This window comes from Talpa europaea (assembly GCF_964194135.1).
Source record: "Talpa europaea genome assembly, chromosome: 13".
NCBI classification, from domain to species: Eukaryota; Metazoa; Chordata; class Mammalia; order Eulipotyphla; family Talpidae; genus Talpa; species Talpa europaea.
The window spans coordinates 82,141-98,117 of NC_140080.1; the positions used below are offsets into that span (position 1 = coordinate 82,141).

Consider the following 15,977-nt stretch of genomic DNA (forward strand, 5'->3'; position numbering starts at 1 on the left):
TTGCTGCTCCCCTCAGCAGTGTATTTCACTCAGTCTGCCTGTTCTGTTCCCCACTTTGTCTCTGGTGAATCCTTTCACACACCCCCACCTCTAGCCTGTACCGCAATTCTTGTGTTTATTTTTCTTTAAAAAAAAAATAAAGTGGAGTTTGGCTTCCCTCCTGCAGCAGTGGGGGTGATGTGCTCTTCAGATGTGTGTCAGTACAGTGCCGGGGCACCCCCACCCGGCAAGCTGCCATGCCCCCACGCTCCACTTCTGTAGACAGGAATGGGCACTTTCCTTCTCTGAAACTTCAAGGTCATCTTACAAGGAAATTAGCAGTAAATAAGCACATAATAATCTACAAGGGAAATTGTATCCTCTTTACTGTGATTAATATTTTACCTCACGCTCCATTTCTGCAAATAAAATTCTGCCCTATAGTCCTGCTTATAATGCATTAATTTCAGAACTGCACGGTAACAATGAAAGTCTTTATTAATAAGCAAAGAAATCTGAGAAAGAGATGAAAAGGTGAGGCCTCCCTGGTGGCGCAAGGGGTTAAGACACAACCTATGAAGCTGTCTGCAGCCACGCCAGCAGTTTGATCCCTGGCCAGGGAAGAGACCCACATGGCGCGGCAGACCTCTCCTGACTCGCCCGCTGCTCCCCTCAGCAGTGGATTTCAGTCAGTCTGCCTGTTGTGTTCCCCGCTCTGTCTCTGGTGAATCCTCTCACCCTCCACACCTTTGGCCTATACCCCAGTTCTTGTATGCATAAATCTTTTTTTTAAAAAAAAAGAGAGAGATGAAAAGGTGTCCAGTCTTGCAGCTAAGAAGCAAGAAACATAATTCTGCACCACAAGCTTTTCCAAAAGCCTGATTCGATAACATATTAAGAAATTCCAAGAATATCAATTTGCTCTCTTCAGCAATGTAAGAGATGTGCAAATATTTACAACTATTACTAGAGGGTGTCATATACATATTTTTTTTTTAAGAAATCCATTCTCTGTTATTATGTTCTTTGAACCAAAGGGCCTTGTAAGACTCCAAAAGCTTTAGTGGACTAGAATGAGACGTGTGTGGTGAACGGGAGCAAGTAGGGGTGGAGAGAGAAGCAGAACCAGGTTATCCAACCAGGTTATCCAGGTAAATCCAACCGCTACCCGGTTTGGATTTGATGCCTCTCTCAGCCCTTGGAGATTTTAAAATAAAAGAACGCCATTCATTCGTCCATTCATTCCTAGCCCGCATTCCTGCAAATTATTAAGGGGAAAATGAGATGGCGCGTTGTCATTACGTGTTGGAAGCATCGCGAAAGGCGCGAGGTCAGAGCGCGAGGGCTGGGCAGGCCAGGCGACCAGGCCCCACCAGGCCCGACGCCGCCTCAGGGCGCGGTGAGACGCCGCCCGGGACGCGCGCGGGCTTTCCGCCTCGGGGACTCCCCAGCGCGGGCCAGGGGGCGGCAGAAGCGGGGGCCGCGCACCCCACAGACAGGGGGACAGTGCGGCAAGGCAAGGCCGAGGCGGACGGGGAGAGGCTGGGCAAGAAGCTGCGCTTGAGGTAACCTTGACGGACCCGCGCGGAGACGGGCGCTCGGCGTGACCGCGGCGGGAGGGGAGCGGGGAACACCCGAGGCGCGTGGAGACGGGGCCCCCAGGGCGCGTTTCCGTCAAGCACCGTCCACAGCCCGCGGCGTCGAGGGCCCGGCGGCCTGCACCCTCCCGCCCGCGCGCTCTCTCCTCCCCAGGGCCCTCCCGGGCTCTGCCGGCGCCCAGAACCCCACTCACCCTCGGGGGCGCTGGGGCCGGGGAGGCCGCCCCGCTTCGCGTCCAGTCTCGTTCCCTCACGGGCGTCCTCCGCGCCGCGAGACCCGCCCCTCTCCACACGCTGCCGGCGCGGGAAAGCTCGGGGCGCGGTCGCGGCAACCGCTCTGCACGAGTCCCGGGGCCGACGCGCAGCGGCCACCAGGCCGGGCGAGAAAACGCCACGTGCCGGGGCGGCGCCGCCACCTCAGGGGCCCCGCGGCCGCGCGTCCCAGCCGCGCCGGACACGCCCCCGCCCGCGCCGGACACGCCCCCGCCCGTAGACACGCCCCCGCGCTCAGACACGCCCCGCTGCCCCGCCCAGCGCCCGCAGCCACGGCTCCGCGCCAGCCACGCCCCCACCCTCAGCCACGCCCCCGCGCCGGCTTCGCCCCCGCACGCCACGCCCCCGCACGCCACGCCCCCGCGCCCAGACCCCGCCCCGGCCGCGCCCCGGGGCCCGGTCTCCGCCCGCCCGTCCTTCCCCGCGCCCGCCTCCGCCGCGCCGCCACTTCCCCGGATGTCCGTCCGGCGACGGGGCCCGAGGACATGGCGCCGCAGGTAGCTCGGCGCGGGGGGGCGGGAGGCCCGACGCCCGCGGTGCCCGGAGAGCGGCCGCGCGCGGGCCGGCGGGGCGCGAGGGCGGGCGCGCCCGTGACGCGAGGGCGTCCGCGGGGCTGATCGCGACGCCCGCGGTCCCGGAAGGCTCTGACGCGAAGCGGGCGTGGAAAGAGCGGGAGGCGCCGACCAGCCCGACCAGCCGGCGTCACCCCGCGAGCGTCCTCGGAGGCGGCCGCGACGCCCCCGGGCGCTTGGGCGGCGGAGCGGCCGCGGCGGGGTCGCCGGCGCGGGGGTCGGGCTCGGCGCTCGACCAGGCCGCGCTCAGGCTTCGGAATCGGGCCTCGGGGGTCGGATGCGATTGACGGCGCGTGGAGGTGAACAGACCCTCACGCAGGGTCTGGGCTCTGGGTCCTGCCCGAGGATACCCGGATTTGCTCTCGGCCTACGCTCGCCTCCTCCAGTCAGCTCGCCTCCTCCAGTCAGCTCGCCCCCCTCCAGTCAGCTCGCCCCCCTCCAGTCAGCTCGCCCCCCTCCAGTCAGCTCGCCCCCCTCCAGTCAGCTCGCCCCCCTCCAGTCAGCTCGCCTCCTCCAGTCAGCTCGCCTCCCTCCAGTCAGCTCGCCCCCCTCCAGTCAGCTCGCCCCCCTCCAGTCAGCTCGCCCCCCTCCAGTCAGCTCGCCCCCCTCCAGTCAGCTCGCCTCCTCCAGTCAGCTCGCCTCCTCCAGTCAGCTCGCCCCCCTCCAGTCAGCTCGCCCCCCTCCAGTCAGCTCGCCCCCCTCCAGTCAGCTCGCCCCCCTCCAGTCAGCTCGCCCCCCTCCAGTCAGCTCGCCCCCCTCCAGTCAGCTCGCCCCCCTCCAGTCAGCTCGCCCCCCTCCAGTCAGCTCGCCTCCTCCAGTCAGCTCGCCTCCCTCCAGTCAGCTCGCCCCCCTCCAGTCAGCTCGCCCCCCTCCAGTCAGCTCGCCCCCCTCCAGTCAGCTCGCCCCCCTCCAGTCAGCTCGCCTCCTCCAGTCAGCTCGCCTCCTCCAGTCAGCTCGCCCCCCTCCAGTCAGCTCGCCCCCCTCCAGTCAGCTCGCCCCCCTCCAGTCAGCTCGCCCCCCTCCAGTCAGCTCGCCCCCCTCCAGTCAGCTCGCCCCCCTCCAGTCAGCTCGCCTCCTCCAGTCAGCTCGCCTCCCTCCAGTCAGCTCGCCCCCCTCCAGTCAGCTCGCCCCCCTCCAGTCAGCTCGCCTCCTCCAGTCAGCTCGCCTCCTCCAGTCAGCTCGCCCCCCTCCAGTCAGCTCGCCCCCCTCCAGTCAGCTCGCCCCCCTCCAGTCAGCTCGCCCCCCTCCAGTCAGCTCGCCCCCCTCCAGTCAGCTCGCCCCCCTCCAGTCAGCTCGCCTCCTCCAGTCAGCTCGCCTCCCTCCAGTCAGCTCGCCCCCCTCCAGTCAGCTCGCCCCCCTCCAGTCAGCTCGCCCCCCTCCAGTCAGCTCGCCCCCCTCCAGTCAGCTCGCCTCCTCCAGTCAGCTCGCCTCCTCCAGTCAGCTCGCCCCCCTCCAGTCAGCTCGCCCCCCTCCAGTCAGCTCGCCCCCCTCCAGTCAGCTCGCCCCCCTCCAGTCAGCTCGCCTCCTCCAGTCAGCTCGCCTCCTCCAGTCAGCTCGCCTCCTCCAGTCAGCTCGCCCCCCTCCAGTCAGCTCGCCCCCCTCCAGTCAGCTCGCCCCCCTCCAGTCAGCTCGCCTCCTCCAGTCAGCTCGCCCCCCTCCAGTCAGCTCGCCCCCCTCCAGTCAGCTCGCCCCCCTCCAGTCAGCTCGCCCCCCTCCAGTCAGCTCGCCCCCCTCCAGTCAGCTCGCCCCCCTCCAGTCAGCTCGCCCCCCTCCAGTCAGCTCGCCCCCCTCCAGTCAGCTCGCCCCCCTCCAGTCAGCTCGCCCCCCTCCAGTCAGCTCGCCCCCCTCCAGTCAGCTCGCCCCCCTCCAGTCAGCTCGCCCCCCTCCAGTCAGCTCGCCCCCCTCCAGTCAGCTCGCCCCCCTCCGCCTTTGTTCTGCCGCGTGGGGCACCGGCGCTGTCGCCACCTCTGCGTGCCGGATCCGGGTTTCAGGCTCGCGTCACCCTTTGTCCCATTGCCGTTCCTCAGCGCTGCTTCCCACTTGAAAGTTAAGCTCCCACCCCCAACAACCAATCGCCATCTTTCTCCACTTTTTTGCATTCTGTTGCACTTTGTCCCCCTCTTTAAATCACACGTTTCAAAAATTATTAACTTTCAGGTCAGTCTCGTAACCCAGAGGCTTGCAGCCTTTATTCTGCTAACACATTTCATAAGCGTTATGTGAATTGATGAAACTCTTTCTCATTGTGCTTGATCCTCTGGTAATGAGTTCTTCTCTAGAGCAATAAGATGCTATAGCAATTTTAAGGTCACATTAAAATGGCATTAAAATTCAATCCAGTATATTTAAAATAATATCACAACATGTAACCAGTATTTTTAAAATAATGTTGAAATTTTGTCGTTGTTGTTGTTCTAAGTTTTCGAAATCTGGGTACATTGTGCACTTGCTTAGTTTGAACTGCACAGTTCAGGCTGGCCATTTTCCAAAATCTCAATAGTCCATATGACAAGTGGCTTCTGTATTGGAACCATGGGTTAAAAGGGCTAGATGTCATTTTTCTTTTTTTTTTTTTTTTACAATCATTTCTTTTTTTTTTTTTTTTAATAGAGGCATGTTTTATTTATTTATTTGTTTGCTTGTTTGTTTTGTTTATACATGCACTGGGTACAGTCAGAAGCGTGGAAGGGTGAGAGAATTCACCAGAGCCAGGGCAGGGAGCAGAGCAGGCAGAAGGACCGAAGGACACTGCTGAGGGGAGCAGCGGGCGGCAGGAGAGGTCTTCGCGCCATGTGGGACCCTCCTCCTGTGGCCGGGGAGCAGCCGGGGATCGAACCGGCGCCGCAGAGGCCGCGGGCAGCTTCGCAACCCAGCGCTCAACCGCTGCGCCACCGGGGAGGCCCCTAGATGTCATTTTTCAAAGCTCCCCCATCCTGATGTTCTTTATACACCTTTCCACCTTGCATTTTGCACTAAGCCAGTGTTGCTGAAAGCAGTATTCAGACTCCTTGCACCCACACCTGACCTTCTGAACCAGAATCTCTTTAGAACCTGGATGCTTAATGTGCTTGTACTTGTGCATCAAGAGCATCATTAATAAAATTAATTATTAATAGCATATTAAAATATCTTAGTTACAAGAGGCTTTTATATTTGACCAAGTCAACATCTCAGTTAAATCTTTTTTAATGAATATTATTAATGTGAAATCTAAAAACATTAAACTGTTCTCCCTATCACTTAGAGGCATGTGTTCCTTGTGAATCTGTTCTACATCTTCCATCTTCTAAGAGCAGCGTTCATCAGTATGTAACCGTATGTAATCTCATGAGTATATTATTGTTAGTGCCCAATGATAGATGCTTGCTCTCCTTCCCCACTTCAGGTCATCAAGTGCAAGGCTGCAGTTGCTTGGGAGGCTGGAAAACCTCTCTCCATAGAGGAGGTGGAGGTGGCACCCCCAAAGGCTCATGAAGTCCGAATCAAGGTAATGATGCATCTGCGGCACTGGAAAGGGAAGCTTACAGTGAGGTCTAGGATGTGTGACTCCTCCGAAGTCTGCAGAGGATGAGTCCCAATGGGCAGTGTCCAGAAGGAACTGAAAGGTATCCAGCCATGGAGCCCCAACATCTTCCTCCCGCGTTATCCTCTCTTTGCAGCACTGACATCTCAGTGGCTCTGATGTCAGGCTGATCAGCCTTTCCCAAGGACCAAGATTGTTACCTTCCATGGCCTGGGTGTGAGGTGGCTGCAGGTGCTTCTCCACTGCTTCCACCACTGAAAATGTCTGCCGACACAGTGTAAACAAGAGAAAAAGAAGTAATCCTCAGTCTTGTTTTAAAAGGAAGAGGTTCCTGGTTGACTGCAGCAGTAAGCAAGTGCCACCAGCTTGCTTAGTGTGCTTTGAAGTAAACTGACCCTGCAGACAGGCTGGGCTCGGGGGTCCTTCTCCTCTGCTGCAGCAGAGAAGCTAGGTGGCCCCTGGAGAGGGGCCTATTACCCAAGGCAGACAGTGGGTGTTTTCAGCTTTCCACTCGGTGCTTGTTTTGATATAAAAAATAATTTCAGATCTTGACCATTGAATGAAACTAACATTCTGGAAAAATGAGCTGTCTTTGCTGGGCTGTTAGAGGCAGCACCCCCACTCTGCCCTAGCTGCACAGCTGGTAGCTCCTTTCCTCCCCCCCCGGGGGTCACACTCACTGGCTGAGAAGCCCAGTACCACATGACGCTCTGAGGTTCTTTCTAGCCCAGACTGAGGAATCTGGTATCTTCGAATAAAAGCATGTTTTTCTTTAAGTTACTCAGAAAATTCAGAAATGAGCCTGATTGTGGCCCTGAGAAAGAATTTTTTTTTTTTTTTAAGATTTATGTATTTATTTATACAAGCACTGGGTACAGTCAGAAGCACAGGAAGGTGAGATAATTCGCCAGAGCGGGGAACAGACTGAGGAAATAAGCTGCTGAGGAGAGCAGCCAGCTGCAGGAGAGGTCTGCACGCCATGTGGGACCTCGCCGGTGGCGGGGGATGGAAGCGGGGCTGCAGAAATAGCAAAAAATGTCACAATGTAATTAGATAGGTAAGAGGCACAGATACAAACCCTAAGACTTTTTCTTTTCTCTGCTTTTGGTGGTAAAGGGCTTATTTAAGTTGAAATTGCTACATTAAGTATTAAGTTATTCTTTATTAAATTGTTTATTTAAGTATAATTGCCAAATTGTTCCTACTCATGTTCCATCTTCTCTTGCTAACATTCACTAACAAAGGAGCATAGAAGAACCATGTTCATGGCATATAAATGTACCATCACTTTTATATGACACTTTAAAAAATGCTGCCAATCTTAACTAGATGTCATAGATTGTAAGCAGTGCAGATTTTAAAGAGAATCAATAAAATACGGTATCAAGTACAAGTTCCTTTCCCACAATGCCTAGAGGCGCTGCCTGCACAGACTCACATGCTCTTACTTAAACTCCTGACAGATCATCGCCACAGCTGTCTGCCACACCGACGCCTATACCCTGAGTGGGGCTGACCCGGAGGGAAGCTTTCCGGTAATCTTGGGGCATGAAGGTGCTGGCATTGTGGAGAGTGTTGGTGAAGGAGTGACTAAGCTGAAGGCAGGTGAGAGAGTATTTGAACCACTTACATGATTTTGGCTTATTTCTACTGGGAAATAATATTTCTGACAAACTTTGAACAAGTTATCACCTAAGTGAGTTGCCAAGATTGATTAATTCGTCCTCTGGAAAGCACAAATATTTGAGCGTTTCCTTCTCTCTGATTTGAAGACAGTTATTCATTTCCACAGCCATTTTTGCCAAGTTAAGCAAGATTTTAAAGATGCATCAGTAAGTCAGATAAGTGAAATATGATCTCTATTCTCCAGTTATTAGGAGTTTCATTTAAAGTTTTAAATTTTTAACAGACAATTATAAATCAGAGACATCCTGCAGGGGAGGAGGAGGGAGAGGGATCAGAGGCAGGGAAGGAAGAGCACAGGGGACTGAGGTGATGGTGCACGGGTGCATTGGTGAAGGAAACTCTATGGGGACTACACCTGGGGGTGGGGGAAGCAAATATTGTTTAAAAATGAACAATGATGTAAAAAAAATTTAAGAATTATTTTAAAAATTAAAGTTTTAAATTTTTTGCAATGTCAGGCATTGTTCAAATGACATCATGCAATTCTAAGCCTTCAAGTTAACTTTGTAAAGGCGCGTGGGTTGACGGGAATAGAAATTTTGGAGAATTTTGTTTGTTTAGAAACAGGTTCTGTCTACTTGGGATAACGTCTTTGCATTTGTTTTCCAGGTGATACTGTTATCCCACTTTACATCCCACAGTGCGGAGAATGCAAATTTTGTCTAAATCCTAAAACGAACCTTTGCCAGAAAATAAGGTTTAGTATCTATTTTAACGTTAAAAGTCATATTATCAATGATAATATGTAATTGTGTGGCAGTGTATACAAAGCATTTTACATGAATTATTCTATTTGATAGTACCCTCACTTCCATTATTTAAAATGTCATTCTCATAGATGAGGAAATCACACCTCAGAAGTTAAGTAGTTTGTCCAGTATCATCAGTTTTTAAAAGATACAGAATTTGGGCCTCCCTGGTGGCGCAGGCAGTTGACCCCAGCGCTGTGAAGTTGTCCACAGCCTCTGCAGTGCCAGTTAGATCCCTGCCAGCCATGGAGCAACACATGGCGTGACAGACCTCTCCTGTCTTACCCCACTGCTCCCCTCAGCAGTGCATTTCGGTCATCCTACCTGTTCTGTTCCCCACTCTGTCTCTGGTGAATCCTCTCACCCTTCCGCACATCTGGCCTGTACCCGAGTTCTTATATAAATAAAATAAATCCTAAAAAAAAAATTTTTTTTTAGGGCTTCCCCAGTGGCACAGCGGTTGAGCACTGGGTTGCGAAGCTGCCCGCAGCCTTGGCAGCGCCGGTTCGATCCCTGCTGCTCCCTGGCCACTGGAGGAGGGTCCCACATGGCGCGCAGACCTCTCCTACCGCCCGCTGCTCCCCTCAGCAGTGTACTTCAGTCCTTCTGCCTGCTCTGCGCCCCGCTCTGGCTCTGGTGAATTCTCTCACCCTCCCGCGCTTCTGACTGTACCCAGTGCTTGTATAAATAAGTAAATAAATCTTTTTAAAAATAAATAAATAAAACTAAAGGAGTTTAAAAAAAACATTTTTTTTTAAATTTAAAAAAAAGATACAGAATTTTCTGAACCTGTCCGCTTTCCATAAAACTAGGCTGAATTTGTAAAATATGTAGCAGTGGGCCTCCCCTGGTGGCTCAGCTGTTGAGCGCTGGGCTGCGAGGCTGCCCACAGGCTCTGCAGCACCAGTTCGATCCCCAGCCACTGGCGAGGGTCCCACATGGTGCACAGACCTCTCCTGCCACGCCCACTGCTCCCCTCAGCAGTGTGTTTCATCAGTCTGCCTGTTCTGTTCCCCGCTCTGGCTCTGGTGAATTCTCTCACCCTCCTGTGCCGCTGACTGTACCCAGTGCTTGTATAAATAAATTAATAAATCTTAAAAATATATATATATATGTAGCAGGGAAGGACATACTTAAGAAATTAAATTAACTTTGAGCCATTTTATTGCCCTTTGAAATTGAAATAATAAAACTACCTCTTACTGTTACTGGGAAGAATAGAAGAGACAATAAAAGAGAGAGCTATTTCATTGTCGTGAGGTTAACAGCACTTAAAGGACTGATTCTTTGAGGGATTTAAAAACTTATCATTGTTCCTGTTTTTAATTTTTTATTTCACAAAAGAATGTACATAGAGTATGCAAATCTTCAATGTACAATCAATGAATTTTTATAAATATACACACCTAGGGCCTCCCCGGTGGCTCAGCAATTGAGCGCTGGGTTGCGAAGCTGCCCGTAGCCTCCACAGCGCCGGTTCGGTCCCCGGCTGCCAGGCTAGGGTCCCACATGGTGCACAGACCTCTCCTGCCGCCCGCTGCTCCCCTCAGCAGTGTCCTTCGGTCCTTCTGCCTGCTCTGCTCCCCGCTCTGGCTCTGGTGAATCCTCTCACCCTCCCACGCTTCTGACTGTACCCAGTGCAGGTATAAACAAAGCAAAACAAATAAATAAATAAAACATGCCTCTATTTAAAAAAAAAAAAATTTAAAAAATATATACACACCTAATGGGTACTACCACCACCCAGACCAAGATAGGGAGCAATCCGGCACCTCCCAAAGTCCTTCATTTCCTCCAACTCCATGTCCCTCAAGTACCCACTGTTCTGACTTCTTCACTGTAGGCCTTCAGGCAAGTATAAGCATGTGATTGCTTTTTGCTTGGTTTCTCTCATTCACAACATCTGTGAGATGTGTCCAGGCTGCTCTGCACCTCAGTTCCCTTTTCTTTCAGTCATGCTCCATCCCAGACATAGCTGCTCACCCACTCTCCTGTTCTGGACATTGAAGCTGTCCTTGTTCTGGCTGTTGTGAGCAAAGCTGTGAACATTAGTCCCCGTGTCCCTCTTACCTGTTTGTGGCGAACTTGGTGTTTTCCTAGGAATGGAATTTCTTTTTTTGTTTTTAAAGATTTATTTATTTATGCATACAAGAACTGGGTTGCAGGCCAGAGGTGCAGGGGTGAGAGGATCCACCAGAGACAGAGTGGGAAGCAGAACAGGCAGATCCACTAAAACACACTGCTGAGGGAAGCAGCAGGGACACAGGAGAGGTCTGCTGTGCCGGGTCGATCAGCTTCCTGGCCGGGAATTGAACTCGTGCTGCAGAGGCTGGTGATAGCGTCATAGTGCTGAGACTTTAACCCCTGAGCCACCAGGGAAGCCCAGGAATGGAATTTCTGAGGTATAGGATTCACTCCTACCACCAGTGTACAGGATGTTTTTGCATTTGTTTTCTAACGCCACTGACCAAAAAAAAAAAAAAAAATTCAGCCAGGGTGCTGACCCACAGGGCGCAGCAGACCTCTCCTGTCTCCCCACTGTGCCCTTCAGCAGTGTTTCAGTTGATCCAGCTCTTCTGCTCCCCACTCTGTCTCATGAGTCCTCTCACCTACCCCCAGCACCTCTGACCTGCACCCCAGCTCTTCAACACAAAAATAAATACATTGTATTATTTTAAAAAGATTCCAATTATTGTGTAACATGCCATTAGTTTTGTCAAAGCTAGATCCCAATAAGTTTTTTTTTTTTCAAATGGAATGCTTCACAATTTTTTTTTAAAAGATTTATTTATGCATACAAGAACTGGGGTGAGAGGATTTATGCATACAAAAGGCCAGAGGCGTAGGGGGTGAGAGGGTTCACCAGAGACAGAGTGGGGAACAGAAGAGGCAGAGTGACGAAATACACTGCTGCGGGGAGCAGCGGGCAAGACAAGAGAGGTCTGCCACACCATGTGGGTATCTCCCTGGCCAGCCGGGGATCGAACTCGTGCTGCAGAGGCTGTGGATGACTTCATAGTGCAGTGCTTCATACCTTGCGCCACCAGGGAGGCCCGAGAATCTTGAACATAGTTTGGTTAACATTTATCATATCTGTTGTCTTCCCCTCCCTGGGCAAACAAACCAATTACAGAGAAAAGATAACTTGAAAACTTGGGACTGTGTCACTTCTCAGAAAGGCCTTTTGAAGATCTAAATTACCAGTTTGGCCATCTGGTTTCATCATCCAATCTGGATTACTGACTGTAATCTCTCCTTCTGTGGATAGTGAATGTGTGTTACACTTGATGAAATAATACTTGCTCAGTTTTATGATGGAGTTTTAAAATAATTTTCGGGCCTCCCCGGTGGCACAGCGGGTTGAGTGCTGCACTGTGAAGCTGTCCGCAGCCTCTACAGTGCAGGTTTCATCCTGGCCGGCCGACGAAAATCCCACATGGCACAGCAGACCTCTCCTGTCTCTCCCGCTGCTCCCCTCAGCAGTGTATTTCATCAGTCTGCCTGTTCTGCTCCCTACTCTGCCTCTGGTGGGTCCTCTCACCCTCCCGCACCTCTGGCCTGTACCCCAGCTTTTGTGTAAATAAAAAAAAAAATCTTTAAAAATAAAATTATTTTTTTCATCAGATCTATAAATCGTACCTGTGGCCATGCTTTCTATACTCTGACTGTAGGATCCAGAAGGCTACTTACTTTTGGGGTAGGGAAGACTATAAATCTCTTGAAACTTTTCCCAGAAGAGCATTCTTGAAAGATACTAAATCATTACTAGACGTATCAGAAATTGGACTTTCACATTTAGCACACATCTGTTTAACATTGTTTTTTAAGCTGGTTTCTTTTTCTTGTGGTTTTGAGGAAATCTGGTTCAACTCTGCCTTTTTCCTTTGTTCTTTAGAGTGACTCAAGGGAAAGGATTAATGCCAGATGGCACCAGCAGATTTACTTGCAAAGGCAAGACAGTCCTGCATTACATGGGAACCAGCACGTTTTCTGAATACACAGTTGTAGCTGATATCTCAGTTGCTAAAATTGACCCTTCAGCTCCCTTGGATAAAGTCTGCCTTCTGGGCTGTGGCATCTCGACTGGCTATGGTGCTGCTGTGAACACCGCCAAGGTGAGCGGGTGGCCGGCGTGTTTCTCCCTCACACAAGCTTCGCTGGAAGCGTAAAACTTTAAGCCTGGTCTTTAAGCAGCCAGTGATCCCCCTGGCTCTTGTGGGAAGAGCGTTTTATGGTCTCTCTTTTAATTCAGGTGGAACCAGGCTCGACCTGTGCTGTCTTTGGTCTGGGAGGCGTCGGGCTGGCGGTCATCATGGGCTGTAAGGTGGCCGGTGCGTCCCGCATCATTGGTGTGGATATCAATAAAGACAAGTTCGCGAGGGCCAAGGAGTTTGGTGCTTCTGAATGTATCAGCCCCCAGGACTTCAGCAAGCCCATGCAGGAGGTGCTGGTGGAGATGACCGACGGGGGTGTGGACTACTCCTTTGAGTGCATCGGGAATGTGAAGGTCATGGTGAGCGAGGGGGGCCCGGTCCTCATTAGGTGCTGCTGCCTTTTTAAGTGCAGTTTCCTTAATTAGATGAAAAGTTGTTTTGGTTTTGCAAAGAGAAAGTCTCTTGCTGAGAATTACTCTAACAGGAGGGGAAAATAAATACTTGATCCACAAGTGGGGAGTGATACAAGAACGGTGGGGGGACAATGAAGAAAGGCGTTCCTCTGCCTTTCAGGGTATGGTCAGCCTTAGAATGTGCCTCTGTAAAGGAAGAGGCAGCGTGGGCGGCTGGCACAGTGGCCTTGGGCAGGCAGTGACTGCAGCCCTCTGAACCTCAGTCCTCCTTGTAGGGTGCTGGTAGTAACAGCTCCTGCTTGACACAGAGCAGACCAGAAGCAAAATGTTGCTTTTATTTATCCACTTGCTGCTTTTGTTAAAGTCTTTAGAATTTTGAGCTGGGATTTCCTGTCAAAAACAGCGAATCTTTGGGCGTAGGGGCTTGGAGGCGTCAGTGCTACGTTTGCCAGCTGCCGGGACCTGGTTTCTCCCACACCGGGCCAGCTGTGTTTGGCCCCAGCGAGAACAAAGCATCTCCCCAGGCTGCGCTGGTTGAGGGTGGGGTCGATGCCACGTCTGCCTTGGCCCCAGCACGGGCCTGGTCTCTCCTCGGAAAGCCAGTGACACTGTCACCAGGGCAGCCGGTGACCGGGGTCTCTGGGGAGCCGATGTCCCCGCGAGGGCACTGACGCATGCGCCATGGCCTGTCCCTGCAGAGAGCGGCCCTGGAGGCCTGCCACAAAGGCTGGGGCGTCAGTGTGGTGGTCGGGGTAGCAGCTTCCGGAGAGGAGATCGCCACCCGGCCCTTCCAGCTGGTGACCGGCCGCACCTGGAAAGGCACTGCTTTTGGAGGTAACATGCTGGTAATGTGGTAGGCCGTGGGTACATTTTCTCTCTGGTTATTTCCACTGGCAGGGTTTTAATCCCAGGAGAGTTTTCTTGTTCCAACAAGAGTCTTCAGGGGCTACTTTTTGATCCTAACTCGCTGCATGCAGTGTCACCTTAACAGAAGGGTCTCACCTCTGGGGCTGGGGGCTCGGTTGGCTTCCGAAGCCAGAGCCACTTCCACACAATGACAAAGCAGGGCTGGAATAAGCAAACAGAAACGCCAGCCTCGCGTGCTGCTGTGGCCTTGGCCGGTGCCGACACCTTCTAGAGAGCAGGACTCCAGGCTGGAAGGCCCACGCTGGAGAGCTTCCTCCTGTGTGCTCAGCTCAGGAAGAGGAAGGGCCTCAGAATATGTTTTCCTTCTTCAGATTATAGCATTTGCCAGAGGAGATATCATGCCCTCTGTCCCCCTCTGCAGAGCCCTGGAGAATGAGCTGTGCCTGCTGCTCTCTCCGTAGGGGCCTCTACCCACCATCTCCGTGAGCATCTCCACGCATGGGGCTGAGCTGGGCGGTGGTCAGCTCTCACCGCAGCCTCGCCTTCCCACGCGGAGTGGGAAAAGCTTGAGCCTCTAAAATACAGCCCACAGAGAGAGTAGTGGTGACATGTAAAGTTGCAAGGCCGTTTAAGGGAAAACGGAAATGCCCCCCAATTTATAAGGAAAAAGATAATGGGCAGGGGATAGAAGGACAGGTTTAAAATATGGTCCCAAACATCCCTGGTTTCAAAGGTGGGAAAACTTCTTTGCTGATTTATCAGGTTTTTGTTTTTTTAGTGAAAAGTTGAAGTCTGTGATACTGGTTAAAATCCTCTGTGCCCTTCCCTAGCCCCCACCACCAGGCTGCCCCACCAGAAGGGATTCTTCCAGGGGTCAGGCCAGCACCCCTGCCCTGCCGTGCCACCACTTTCCCACTTGAACAGACACCTGGGCACACCATGCCCCTGGGCATGCTGCAGGAGCCTTCCTGAGCAGGTGTGCTGGCCTGTGGGTTGGCCGGCCCCAGAGCTATGCCCGGGAGCCTGAGACTGCCCCATGGGATAGCTGGTGACCGGAACAAGAGAGGTGCTGTGCCTGGCAGGACACACTTTTGTAATTAGGAAGCCAAATAAGCAGAATGCCTGACTAGTAAAATACAAATAATGAAATAAAATCGTATATAGCTAAGGATTTCCTACTTTACTTTTATAGGGCCATAGTTTTGTGTTTTGAGATGTTCCTATTTCCCTATTGAATTTCAAAGCAAAGAAAGTCATGTGTCACATCAAATCTTTTCTTCCTTGAGTTTAATGATTACGGAAATCCTTAATGGTCGTGGACCTAAAGAAGCTTGTCTGAAGACTTGGAGTTCTGCCCTGGGTCGTTAGTCTTAACTGGCTGGAAAACCTTAATGAAATTGTAGTTAATATGAACATAGAAATTACACTCAGACGATTTTTTCCCCCTAACTAATGATGTGCTCTAATACCATCCTCTGCTGAATTTCTGAGATTGTCATTCCTCTTTGAGTTATGAAATTCGCTTTCTTAAATGTCTTTGTGTCACCCACTGACTTGACCCTAGAGGTCTGTTGTAACAGAGTAAGTCTGATCTCTTTCAGGATGGAAGAGTGTGGAAAGCGTCCCAAAGCTGGTGTCTGAATATATGTCCAAAAAGATAAAAGTCGATGAATTTGTGACTCACACTCTTCCTTTTGACCAAATTAACAAAGCCTTTGACCTGCTGCATGCGGGAAAGAGGTGAGCTTCCTCTGTGGCTGGGTGTTATAGAACAAGTAATGACGGAGATTGATGCTGAGAGAAAGGCGCAAAATTACAGTTTTTGTGGTCTTCCAAGAAAAGATACCATTCACAACCTGTTTATGACTTTCTTCTCTTGCAGCATTCGAACAGTTGTAAAATTTTAAATTCAGGAAAGACGTCCCCACCCATCATGTGGCCTGAAGGGCGCAGCCAGACTGGAGGGGCTCACACAGTTCACAGCCTCGTAGACCTGTAGTGACCTAGTCTGGGGTGTTTTGTATATAAATTCTAAATCTAATCAAGTACAAGGCTAGTGACAGTCTTAAATCTGCTTGCAGGACTCTCACATGAATAACTGTCAACTCATTAAGGAATCGTTTAACATAAAAATCATTTCTGCACATGTGTGGAAGTTGTCAT

The 15,977-nt window shown here is 51.8% G+C and overlaps 1 protein-coding gene across 1 annotated transcript; it reads left to right on the plus strand.

The window, feature by feature from the left end:
- Positions 1-1,263: 1,263 nt before the first annotated feature.
- LOC311182848 (alcohol dehydrogenase class-3) lies at positions 1,264-15,721 on the plus strand (the record flags this gene model as incomplete). The annotated part of the gene is made up of 11 exons (XM_084251969.1): positions 1,264-1,544; positions 1,760-2,347; positions 2,451-2,694; positions 5,808-5,909; positions 7,409-7,550; positions 8,241-8,328; positions 12,276-12,495; positions 12,633-12,893; positions 13,646-13,781; positions 15,416-15,554; positions 15,697-15,721. 11 exons carry the CDS (start codon positions 1,264-1,266, stop codon positions 15,719-15,721), a joined length of 2,226 nt encoding a protein of 741 aa, XP_084108095.1.
- Between the last annotated feature and the right edge of the window lie 256 nt (positions 15,722-15,977).